The sequence below is a fragment of the Cyprinodon variegatus genome, unplaced genomic scaffold, assembly GCF_000732505.1.
Source record: "Cyprinodon variegatus isolate N-32 unplaced genomic scaffold, C_variegatus-1.0 Scaffold280, whole genome shotgun sequence".
NCBI classification, from domain to species: domain Eukaryota; kingdom Metazoa; phylum Chordata; class Actinopteri; order Cyprinodontiformes; family Cyprinodontidae; genus Cyprinodon; species Cyprinodon variegatus.
In genome coordinates, this window is record NW_015150733.1 from 720,983 (window position 1) to 732,744 (window position 11,762).

General features: G+C 39.7%; 1 protein-coding gene across 1 annotated transcript; it reads right to left on the reverse strand.

Annotated features, from left to right (window-relative positions):
• Positions 1-3,760: 3,760 nt before the first annotated feature.
• LOC107090089 (SLIT and NTRK-like protein 5) lies at positions 3,761-10,003 on the reverse strand. Its single transcript, XM_015383276.1, has 2 exons — positions 9,115-10,003; positions 3,761-7,867 (listed from the first exon to the last, which is right to left on the reverse strand). The coding sequence occupies exon 2, from the start codon at positions 7,806-7,808 to the stop codon at positions 5,184-5,186; it is 2,625 nt and encodes an 874-aa protein (XP_015238762.1). The 5' UTR covers positions 7,809-7,867; positions 9,115-10,003; the 3' UTR covers positions 3,761-5,183.
• Between the last annotated feature and the right edge of the window lie 1,759 nt (positions 10,004-11,762).

The following is an 11,762-nucleotide window of genomic DNA, read 5'->3' on the forward strand; positions in this document are numbered from 1 at the left end:
TGGATGTTAAGAGCTTTACCATGGCATTTTATGTTAAAACGCTTCATCCATAATGCATTTTGGCCATAAAGTAGCCTAGTGCCGGTACATAACAATTCTTACTACCCATTTATGATAACAGGAACAAACAAAATGTACATGATTGGGGTACCGTGGAAAGTAGAGGCCGGGAAAGGAAGGGAAACTGATCAGTAATTATGGCGACGTGAGGTAGAAGAGGAGGCGTTTGGCAGCGACGGGGGGTAGAAATCGGTTGAGTGCTGATGAACATTTGAGCATTTCTACATGCCTGAAGGAATTCCATTAACCACTCTGATTAAAGTAATCATTGAAGCCATCGGTGCCTGTCAGATGCCATCCCTGCCCTCTCAATTACCCAGATCTCCTTGAACTCAATTGCTCACATCATCATGGAGACCGGGTGGCAGTGGAAAGCGAGGCAACACTGAAGAATGAGGCATCAATGGTGAGAAAGGGAAGGGGCAGTGGCAGGTGAAACTTCATTCGAGCATATGGAAAATGTTCCCTCTCTGGATCGCTCAGTATGCAGGGGACAGAGACTTTATTAGCATAGTTATCATTAACACATATGGTTGCAGTGTCTGATTGTAAACGCAGATGCATAAAGAGGAACTAAATGGTTTAATCAAGAAATAACTCCAACTAAGATACTAAGTTTTGAGTTGTAATGACCTCACTGCATAATATTGTGTAACTACATATGACATTTGTTAATGGAAATGAAAATAATAAACCAAAAACAAAAAGAAAGTGGAAAACTACAAAAAAGCAGAGCCTTAAGAATTGCTAACAAGAACTCATAGAATGGCGATTAAAACCATCACTTTATACCCCCCTAAAAAAGATTTGCAATGTCTCTAGTTCATTTCTTATAAAAACTACTTAAATATTATTTTATTTACCGTTTAGATTGCAGTCAACCAAGATTGAATTATTGTATTTGTCTACTTGATTATCCAGCTGGTAAAACCCGAGGAAGCAGAATGCTTACATCCTATGTTTCTTTTTTTTATATAAACATTGTGTTTGCTTAGCTATTAAATCAACCCAATCTAAATGTATTTGCTTTGATGTGTACTTCTTTGTTACCTTAATCCAACTGCTACAAATTAAGATTTTGTTATCCAAACTATACTAAGAATAAGTTAATATGTGTGAAATATATTTAATTTCCAGAGTTGATTACAGGTGGTTGCAAAAAAGGGGACCTTGAGTTTATTTTTGGCCCCAGGCCTTATTGCTGGTTAATACAGCCCTGCACATGTGTAGCATCACACTTATTCTGTTTACCATAAACATCTAATCCTGCCAACACCATCTGAGAAGCCATTAAATACGAGTCTGAGCAAAACTTGTCTAAATCAGTTCCAGAAAAAAAGTTTTTGTTTAATTAGTTCTATTTTTTAGAACACTGTTCAAAAATAATTGCCAGGCAAGTTCAACTCCACACACTGAAAATAGCTGAAGTGATGAGCCAACACTTGGTGCAGCTTGGACAGGTTTCATGCGCTGTGCCACTCTGCTTCCGCATTGATTAACTCTCAAATGGTGTGAAAGCGGAGAGCGTACGGGAACGCCGGCTGCCCATCACCCGTGTCTCTTAGCTTTCCCATTTGAGAGGGGCTCGGATGGAGATACTGTCTGATGAGCTCTCTCTGCTACGTTTAGAGCAAGGATGGAGGATTTCTCTGACAACAGCATCCATACCTGTATCTAGGCCTGAAAATTCAATGATTTTCTGATCAATTCTGGTTTTAATCTGATCTAATGCGCACATTGGAATTTCTACCAACTGGATGCCTAATACAAGTATATTACACTGGGACTTTAAGCTGGGTCAAAGCAGCAATAAAACACACATTCTGTGTTGGATAAATGTTCATACTCACACACACAGTAATGACAAACCTATTTGGAACAAATGATTAATTGATTTCATCAGTGTGCCCAAATAATTTGTCATCCAACATGAAAAAAAAAAAAATGTAATTCCAGGATATTAAAATAAATTAATAAAAACTCCACACAGCCATCTGCGCCACTGTTTAAACATTTGTCACTGTGTTGCTCAGGTGCAAAGCGTTTTGCAAAATGAGCATCATAAAAATAAATATAATTCCATGTCAGAAACTATGAGTACCCTATGGGCCACCGATGCTGGTTGAATGCACACACTCCTTGGCTATGATTCACATCTCCCTGCAACATGTATGACACATCCACAGTTACAGTCAGTACCAGGACTCCTCATCTCCCAAATGGTTGCCTTCTGCTCTCATTCTGAGCTTCTCTGAAAACGATGAGGACCCAGAGCGTTACATTTTTTTTTTAATAAGGGAAGCAGCAGGCACCACGATGGACTTGGTAGTGAAAAAACGTAAACAGTTATATAACAGCTCTTGCGCACAGAGATGGTTTAATTATAAATTCATTTAATTCCAAATAATTCCCTGTGAGTTGAGAATTAGTCGGCAGGCCTCGTCTCCGGAAAGATGCCGTCTGTCTCTGCTGGGAGAGAGCTTGAATTCCTAAATGGTGACGCTCGCTGCACACTGAAAATGGTGGCACGAGGGCAGTCTCTTGCATTTTTATGGACCCTGCTTTGCATTTTAAGTTGAGGGAATTGTGTATCTGCCAAACACAAACTAACACATCCACTTTAGAGAATCAATATACTTTCAATTTAAGAGCTGCATTTAACATAAATGTAAGATTAACACTTTTGCTTTTTACCTTTGATAATTCATTCCTTTTGTATGTCACATTTTTTCTGTGCATGTAAAAAAAGAAAAAAAAGAAAAAAGAAAAACATCCATCTGTCACTGGAGGTTACATGCCAACAACATGGCATTCATTGTTTTTTTTTCATTTTTTCCCAAAAGTTTGAACTTGGAATTTGCAAACTTCCTCTTGAATCTGCATGTTTTTATTTAAAGCAAATATTTGTAAGTGTTTTGTTTTGTTTTTTTATGTTTGAAGATGACACTTTTGCATGTCATTTTAGAGCTTCACCATTTTGCACTTTGCAATTTTATTTATTTATTTTTTTGTGGTGCTTTTTCTTAAACAAAAGGAAATCCACCACTAAATATTCTGTACTAACGATAAACCTACTGTGGGGCCATTCTTTTTCTTTTCATACTTTATTCTTTCTGGTCTTGTTCTTACCATTACAAAATGTCTCCAGCATCAACTTTAGCCATTAAAATACACATTAGTTATAAGAATTAAAAGTAGTTAAGATCTAATTATGTAGGTATAATAAATAAATCATCAAGAAGCAGAAAAATTAAAGCATGACATTTGAAATATAGTATCTAAACAATAATACCATCCAAGCTGGATGGGGTGGGGATTGGGTATTGCCAAATTGTACCTGGATATCTTTGTGTTAATTGAAATTGAGCATATTGTGGATCTGTACTGATGGCAGAAGCTGGAGAGAAGAAATGTGACCAAGTGATTTATAAAACCTCCTCTTCCAAGAGGATTTCATCTTATATATTGGTCTGATTGTGGTCATAATTGGTCATATCTGATTAGACTCAACTGGCTGGAACAGGGATCAAAACCACAACCAGCTAGAAGGGAGTGTACTATATAAAAAAAAACATAATAATAATAATAATCTAATTACTATATACATATAAAACCAAATTAATTGTATTCTAAATTTTATCATTTTTATACCTATAGATTAGTTATTCTAAACATTTATAAAGAAACTAAAAAAGGGCAATCTGAACAGAAAATTAAAAAAAACCCATCTACCTCAGTTCAGCTGTACATTTTGAATACAGTCAAAGTTGATAACCACTGGCTTTCCAGAAGCTCCAAGTCACCTCCAATCATGTTTATATAAATGACCTCCTTGTCGCTCGACAAGCAGTAATGTGGATGCAGTTGTCATGGAATAATTGCAAAGGTTTAATGCTCATTGATTGAATCACCATTGATTTCATTCCTCTCTGAGACACACGCAGCCCCCTTTAAGTGAAGCACATACTGTATCGCTGCTTCTTCACAAATATACTGTTAGGTGATGTAAAAAATTAAGTTACACTCAACCCAACTCAGATGGTCGTCTTCATACCAATCAAACACTTTACTTTTCCTCATAAGCACAATATATGAACCTGACATCTTGTTTTATTTGATGACAATAACATAGTTTGGTCAATATAGTGCAATAAGTGCAAAGCAATCAAAACAAAGAAACTAATAAGGGATAGAGAATCTGCCAATGCTTGTATAAAAATAGGTGTTACATAGATTAAAATATCAGTATTACACAACATAATGAATAATTCAAATATTTAAGAATTTAGTTTTGATAACATATCATTTCTATATATTAAGAATGAATACTCATATTCATTTTTAATATCATAATCTCCTTTATGAGAGCTCAATGAAGGCAAACCTGCCTTCCAATTTCAAAAAAGTGCAGAAAGCATACAAAGACACTATTTTTTTCCCTTTTTTTCTTGGATCTTCAAATGATGCAGTCTGTTTTTGAACAATTGGGGGTGTGCCACTTTCAAAGAAAATAAAAAAAGCCACTGTTACAATGCAGAGCTACAGTAAATGAAACTACAAACATAAGCCTTTTTTTCCAGAAGATCATGGAATATGACACAGTTAATATCTGATGTAGAATCAAAGTTGTTTTTTTTAAAAGACATGGCAGATTATATTAATAAATATTTACTTACAGACTACAGCAGAAAATAGTCCTACACAGTTCTGATCAGCTGCTGTACAAGTGTTTCTTTTCTCTCTTTTTTGTCCAGGAGGGATTTTATAAACAATTTCTCTCTTCTGATTCACAATATACCTTTTTTTTTTATGTACGGTTATATTCCTGAAAATGAAGTTGAATAGGATTTACCAGTACACTTACATTTTATGCTATTCCATCTTCTCTTTAAAAAAATAAAATTTGCATCGTCAGTGGAGTTTGTTCATCTATGTGTCAGACAGCTGTATCCCTTTTCTTGCTGTCGAGTTTCAGAAAGAATTGATTGTTCGGCACACCCCGTCCTAGCTCCCTTGCCTTCGCTTGTGTGTTTCTGTGCCAAGGCACCCTATAATAAACTGAGCCACTCTTTTAAGGAGTTTCAACAGAGAAAGTGTCTCATTAACATTACCGACTGTGTTGCTCAAAACTGACTAAAGGTGGTCTGTTTCTCAAGGACCTCGAGGTAATCAGGCTCAGATTGCAGTTTAGCTTTAAGTTCCAAATATTCGTTCCTGTTGGGCTCTACATAAACAGTACTGGGTGCTGTGCTGTAGAGCACAGTTTCTCTTATCCTCTCCGGGTGCAAGAACTGCCGTCTGACATCAAAATTTGGGTTGTATGTGTATGACACAGGCCCAGTGTACTTGTACTCTAAATTGGCTGCTGGGATCGATGGGATAGACTGATGCGGGGACTGCTTATCCGGCTCCAGAATGCCCCTGAAAAAATGGTCTGCATCCTGAACAGGTGAGGGGTTGTCACGCGGCTCGATGGTGCTGACGCTGTAGGCAGGACTCCTCAAGGTGCTACCATCCCTCTCCTCATCCTGGGTACTCCGATATGTCACCTTGAGCTCGTGCAGGTCTCTGTAATCCTCCACTGTATTTCCTTCTCGCGACCTATAAATGGGGTTTTTGCACATGTGCCCCATGGGGTGGGGAATATACTCATAAACGTGACCAGCTGGGGCTTTGACTTTTGGGCCAGAGCGATTGCTATAAAGGCTGTATTGCAGGTTAAAGGAGCTAACGTCAGAATTGTTGGTGCTAGTGCGGTCGCTTTGTGACTTTTTGCGCCTTTTCATTACTACAACAAAGAGCCCTGCAGCAACAAAGACAGACATGATGAAAACCAGCAAGAGGCTAAGGATGAGGACTGACAGGGGAACCGTGCTCCTGGTGGTGTTAAATTTCGGGGGAGCATCTGTTGTGACAACATGGTCGTCCATGGGCTCCTCTGTGGGGGGAGTTGGTGAGATATAAGAATCAGTGTAGTCTGGGCACAACTGCTCAGAGTGGATTGAACGCAGATCCATCCCAGTGTGCCGTGTGGGCGTCTTACACACAACCTCATTAACTACTGTGCCTGCACTGAGCTGCTCGAGCCATATCTTCATCCCCACTATGTCGCATGAACAGTCCCAAAGATTGTCAAACAGATCTATCTGTACAAGTAACTTGAGCTGATCTAAAACACCGCTAACAGGCAGGTTTTGGAAATGGTTGCTGCGCAGATTAAGCCGAGACAGAGAGAGGCTGGAAAAGATGCCCATGGGTAAAGTTTTAAGGAGGTTGTTGTTGAGGAAAAGCAGCTGCAGATTAGGCAGGTAGCGAAAAGTGTCAGCCTCCACCTCCTTGATATTGTTGTACTCTAAATAAAGGTACTGCAAGTTCTGCAAGCCAAAAAACATCTCCCCTGTAAGTCTGTCCATGAGATTACCATTTAAATACAGCCGACGCAAGTTTGTTAAATCCCCAAAAGCCCTGTCATGAATCACACTTATCTTGTTGTTTCCCAGGTGAAGCAAATCCAATCCAGTAGCATCAACAAAATCAGATCTTCGCACCACAGGGATGTAATTTCCAGTAAGATACATTTTTTTAGGGTTGTATGGCTTGGGTTTTAGATCAGAAATGCTTTCAATCTTTCTCTCTTGGCAGTTGACATTTAACCCAATTTCAGAAATCTGCAGATTACATGTGCAGGCAGTGGGGCAGTCCAAAGGCACAGGAGATTTGGTCTGAAAAGTCATGATGGGGCCATAGTTATACGGGTTACCACCCGGTAACCGAGCGGTGGGCTTTAACCTAGTTCTGTTAAATTGCCGTGGACCCTTGGTAGGCCTGATGGAGGACCTAAAAACAGCTGGAGAGGTGGCAGAGGCTGTGACAGCAGCAGGTGTGGTTTGATAATATCCATTGGTGCTGCTGGGTGGTGCAGGCCTGACTGTGTCCTCAATGGGTCTCCGCGGACACAACTCCTGCTTGGTCACCTCATCCAGGTCTCTGCCATGAAGCCTGAAAGGTGTCTCGCACACTACCTCTCCAACCAAAGCGGTGTACGCTATGCTTTCAAGCCAAGCTTTAAGAGCAATGAGCTCACAGGAGCAGTTCCACGGATTTTCCTCAAGCTGTAATTCCACAACTTTGTCCATGTGCTCCAAGAGGCCAATGTAAGGAAACATTTTTAGTCGGTTCCCCCTCAGATCCAAGTGTGTAAGGGGGACATTCCGGAATATATTTGGGGGGAGGGCAGAGAGTAAATTATCATTCAAAATCATTACTGTTAGATGGTGTAGTTTGCTCAACGCATTGGGCTCTATGTTTGTAATATAATTATAATCTATTTGAAGGTATTCCAAACTTTCCAGCCCTGTAAAAGTGTCATCCCTCAGAAGGTCAATCTTGTTGTTATTCAGGTGCAACCTTTTTAATCCCTGGAGTCCATTGAAGGCACCTGACTCAATCTCAGAGATATCATTGTTCCCCAAGTGCAGGATGGTAACCCCAGTGTAATTGATGAAATCATTGACAGACAGCTTCTTGAGGAGGTTCCTTGTCAGCAGGAGGTGGTACATTGGGTACTGAACCGGGCTGATTTCGGTCAGTCTGACAATCCCCCGGTCCTCGCAGCTCACCGTCAGGATCCCCTCCTTCTCATCGCACGTGCACAGGCTCCGGCAGATCTCCCCATAATTGTCATACATCTCGACCAGCCGCGGAGATGATGCAATCAGAAGGATTATTTTTAGAATCCAGATATGCATTTTGTCCTGGGAGAGGATGTCCCGGCTCACTCGAGTGTGGTGCCAGTGTGAGGTGTCATCTATAAAGGGAGAAAATATGGGGAGAGGGGGTGGAAGAAAATAGAAAAAGGAGGGGTTCTATTTTATACTGCACAGGAAATGCATGACACGTGCAACATTTATAAAACTGCATAGCTGCCTCCTAAATGAACTGAGACCCTGTGAGTATTCATGGAGCATAGGCAAAACAAGTAGGCCTTTTGAAGGTTGCTCAGAATGCAGATGGGCTGCACATTCAGTGTTTAATAACTACAAACATGAACGATGGGTATGTTGTTGATTTAATGATTTCCAATTCATCCTGGAGAGAAACAAAAAAACATCAACCACCCTTCTCCTCCTAAGTACCTACACGGGAATCTTCCATTGGTTTCTAATAAGGAATCCGGAAAAAAAGAAAAAAAACCTCCCCCCGGCAAACTGTGGCCAAACTGTCTGGCTTCTTTCCCGACTGAGAGCAAATAGCAACATGAGGACACAGAATTTCTTTCGAGAGCGGCATCATTAAATGTATTCTCAGTTGCATTTTTTTTTTTGGGGGGGGGGGGGGTTACTGAAAAGAAAATGGTGCAAAAGGAAAAGAAAAATATGGATCTCTCTCGAAAGAAACGATTGAAAAAAAAAAAGAAAGACGAGACTGTAAATCTTGGAGAGGGGAAAAACATATACAGCCTAGGAAGGCGATGGAATCTGTGTTGCCAACAGGCAAAGAAAAAAAAAATATGGAGAGAAGTTGATCAAAGACGAAGATGGCATGAGGGGCTGTTGATCTCTGGTAAGTAACTAGGAGATGAGGCGGCAGTGAATCTGCTGCTATAGAGGGGTTACATATTGCTTTTCCTTTTGGCTTCTCGTGCATGGGGATTTACACACACACACACATATAATCTGTGTTTATCGAATTCCTTCCAAATAGTCTCATTTAAGACATTTCCAAGTAGTGACATCGATTTTTATAGTCACATTTAATAGAAACATTTAACCTACATGAAGGCACTGGTTAGTTAACACTGGTTATTATTAATAACTTGGAATGCATTTTTGTAAAGGTAAGGAAAAGCGACACGCATACCTTTTTCTAAACTGTCTTAAATCGTATCAACTTCGCTAATGCAGTAAAAGGCAGAGAAAGGGTGGTTGTGATGGTAGGGGGTGGGCAGACAGAGATTTCAGCACCATGGACAGATCCCCATAAAAAATCTTACAACCTACAGTGGAAAACCTCTAAATTCGAGGGGGCTTTATGGATGAATCATAGATATCTTACCGTGCTGATCCCTCTGAACGTCAAGGCATCCCGAAAATCACGGTCTTTTCTCTCCAACCTTAGTGGGAAACATTGATTTATCTTTTCCTCCGCCTGTGATTTTCAGCCGTCCTTCATTCGATCGCAAATCAGTTTAATCAAAAAGTAAAAACATAAATAAATAAATAAATAAAAGGAAAATAAAAAAAAGAATGAAATAAACAAACAAGTCAAGTCTCCTCTGTGTTAGGCTCCATACAGCAGCCGCTTGTTAAGAGTGGCGTCTGATCCGGGAGAAGGAGGGGGGAGAGCTCATTCACGCCAGCGCGGCTCCCGAGTCCGACCGGCTGAAATCAGCGGCGTCATCTCGGAAGAGCAGCCAGAACCAAAGTTCATACATGGCTGAGAAAAGAGCGCTGTAATCCAACATCACATCACACCGGGTTTGCCGCATGCATTTTTAAACCGTGACTTCCCTCCAACTGCGCACCGACTGGAAGTATGCGCGTCTTTTTTTTTTTTTTTTGCCACCAGAGCGTCCAAAGCGAGCGCAGATCAGCGAATATGCTCTTCCAGCTTTCTCCCCGAACGCAAGAATCCCGACCCCCCCGTCCTCTCCCTCTCTCTCCCTTGCTCTCTCTCTCTCAGTGTCTCTCTCTTTCTCTGCAGCTCTGCATCGGTCATGCGATATCCAGCATTGGTGCTGTGCACAAGCTTGATCTTTCCACCAAAACCTTTTTTTCCCCCACCAACTAGTAGAACTTGATCTCAGACTGGCGCAAAGCAACAGCAGGGTGACAATTCAACCTTTTGCAAAAAACATCATCCAAACAGTAATCATTCTTGGGAAATGAGCTGCCGCCCAGTTCGGGAATGAAAAGCAATTTAATGCGTGCAATAGTCTTAAAGGGTGTATCGTTATGTAGAGGAGGGTGGGTGGAGAGAGAGAGAGAAAAAAAGAAGCTTGGTTATGTGGGAAGGAGGAGGCTCGAAGAAGACCCGCAGAGGGCAGCACGATGATTAAACAAGGTATTCTTTGCAGCAGCAACAAGCGTCTGAGAGCCGCAGCTGGGCACAGGAAGCTGTTTGATTCGTTATGAATGATGCACGCACTCAGAGGTTGTCTTTTTTGTCAGGAAGAGTACTCGAAAAAAAACGCCCCTTGACCTATGTCTCATTTGACTGACTTAACCAGTGAGTTTGGATCGTTGCAGTAGTTTTCTCCTTCCTAACTTTTGTTTTTTTCAGATTACAGCTAAAACATTTCATTTCTTATTAAGATATTATATCACAGACCAATACAAAAAAGAATTATGAAGTAAAAAAAGATCCACAGCTCCGCTGAGAAAATCATTCAGTAGCTCAACTATTAATTCTGGACTCTGCAAGTCTATTACTACTACTACAACTTGCAGAAAATAAGCAATCGTTGTGAAATAATACAAAAAAAAGTCTTATTATAAGTTTGCTATAAACCATTAAGAGAACAAAAGCAAAAACTGAGAAGCATAATGGTGGCAGCATCATGCTAGGGGGAAGTTTTTCTTCAGACACAGCAAAGCTCAGCAAGTTTTACTCAGAATCAATGATTAATTGTTGTAAATGCAACCAGTTCTCTATGTGCTTTTTTTCAGTCTTAGGGTGCAAAGGACCCTAGATGAGCACCATGTCAAGTTTATTTGTTGTTTTTATTTATCAAAAGAACTAGAAAATAAAAATGGAAATCACATGTTTTTCTTTCTCAGGACCAAATAGAAAAAGGAAAGCAACCCCTCCCACCAACTAGATTACTTTTTTTTTCAATAAGGCAAATTCTTCAGATCCTTTTTGTTCTGAAACATTAAATATTTTTTACACAGATCCCTTTGTTTGTTACTCTTATAAAAAAATCCATATACTTTGTTTCATTAAATGGAAATAAAAGCGTTTTTTTCTTTTAAAGAAACAAAGATATTTGCTGTAGCCCACAAATAGTTTTAACACTGGTCCACATGGCAAACGACCTAAACAGTACTGTTGAAAAAGCTGCAAAAGACATGAAACTGTGGTAAGTTTCATCTTCCAGCAGAACAGAGATAAATCCATTTAAGATTGGTGACAAGAATTGAAAAGAGAAGCTTACATATGCTCTCTATCCAATCTGATTTAGCTTGAGTTATTTTAACCAAGAAGAGAAAAAAAATACAGACTCTTTGCTTAAAAATAGCAGAAAAATGTACAAACCAAAACACTTGCAGGTTTAGTTGCGGTGAAAAACATGCTTCAGGGTACTAACTTAGGGTTTGTTGTAAAATGAATGTCACACTTTTAAGATTTTTACTTATTCAGTCTTTTACTCAAAAACAATGTGAAGCTTATACAGTATCAACAAAATATGTAGAGATTTTGAGTTGTCTTGTTGTGATAAAGTGTGAAATTTAAAGGCTGTGAATGTTTTGTGAGTCACTGACTATACCAAAGTTACGGGAACACCGTTGCAAATCCATACGGATTAAACAAATAGTGCTTGCAAACACAAATTTACAAGAGATCTACATCCACAGAATTGAATTTACTGCAGGATTAAGCTTAATCCAGTTTTGCACCAAATACTCCAGCCCACTAATGCTGCCATGCATCTTCAAGAGCTTCAGATTTTATTTCGGCTTTTTTCTTTAAACCAAATCATG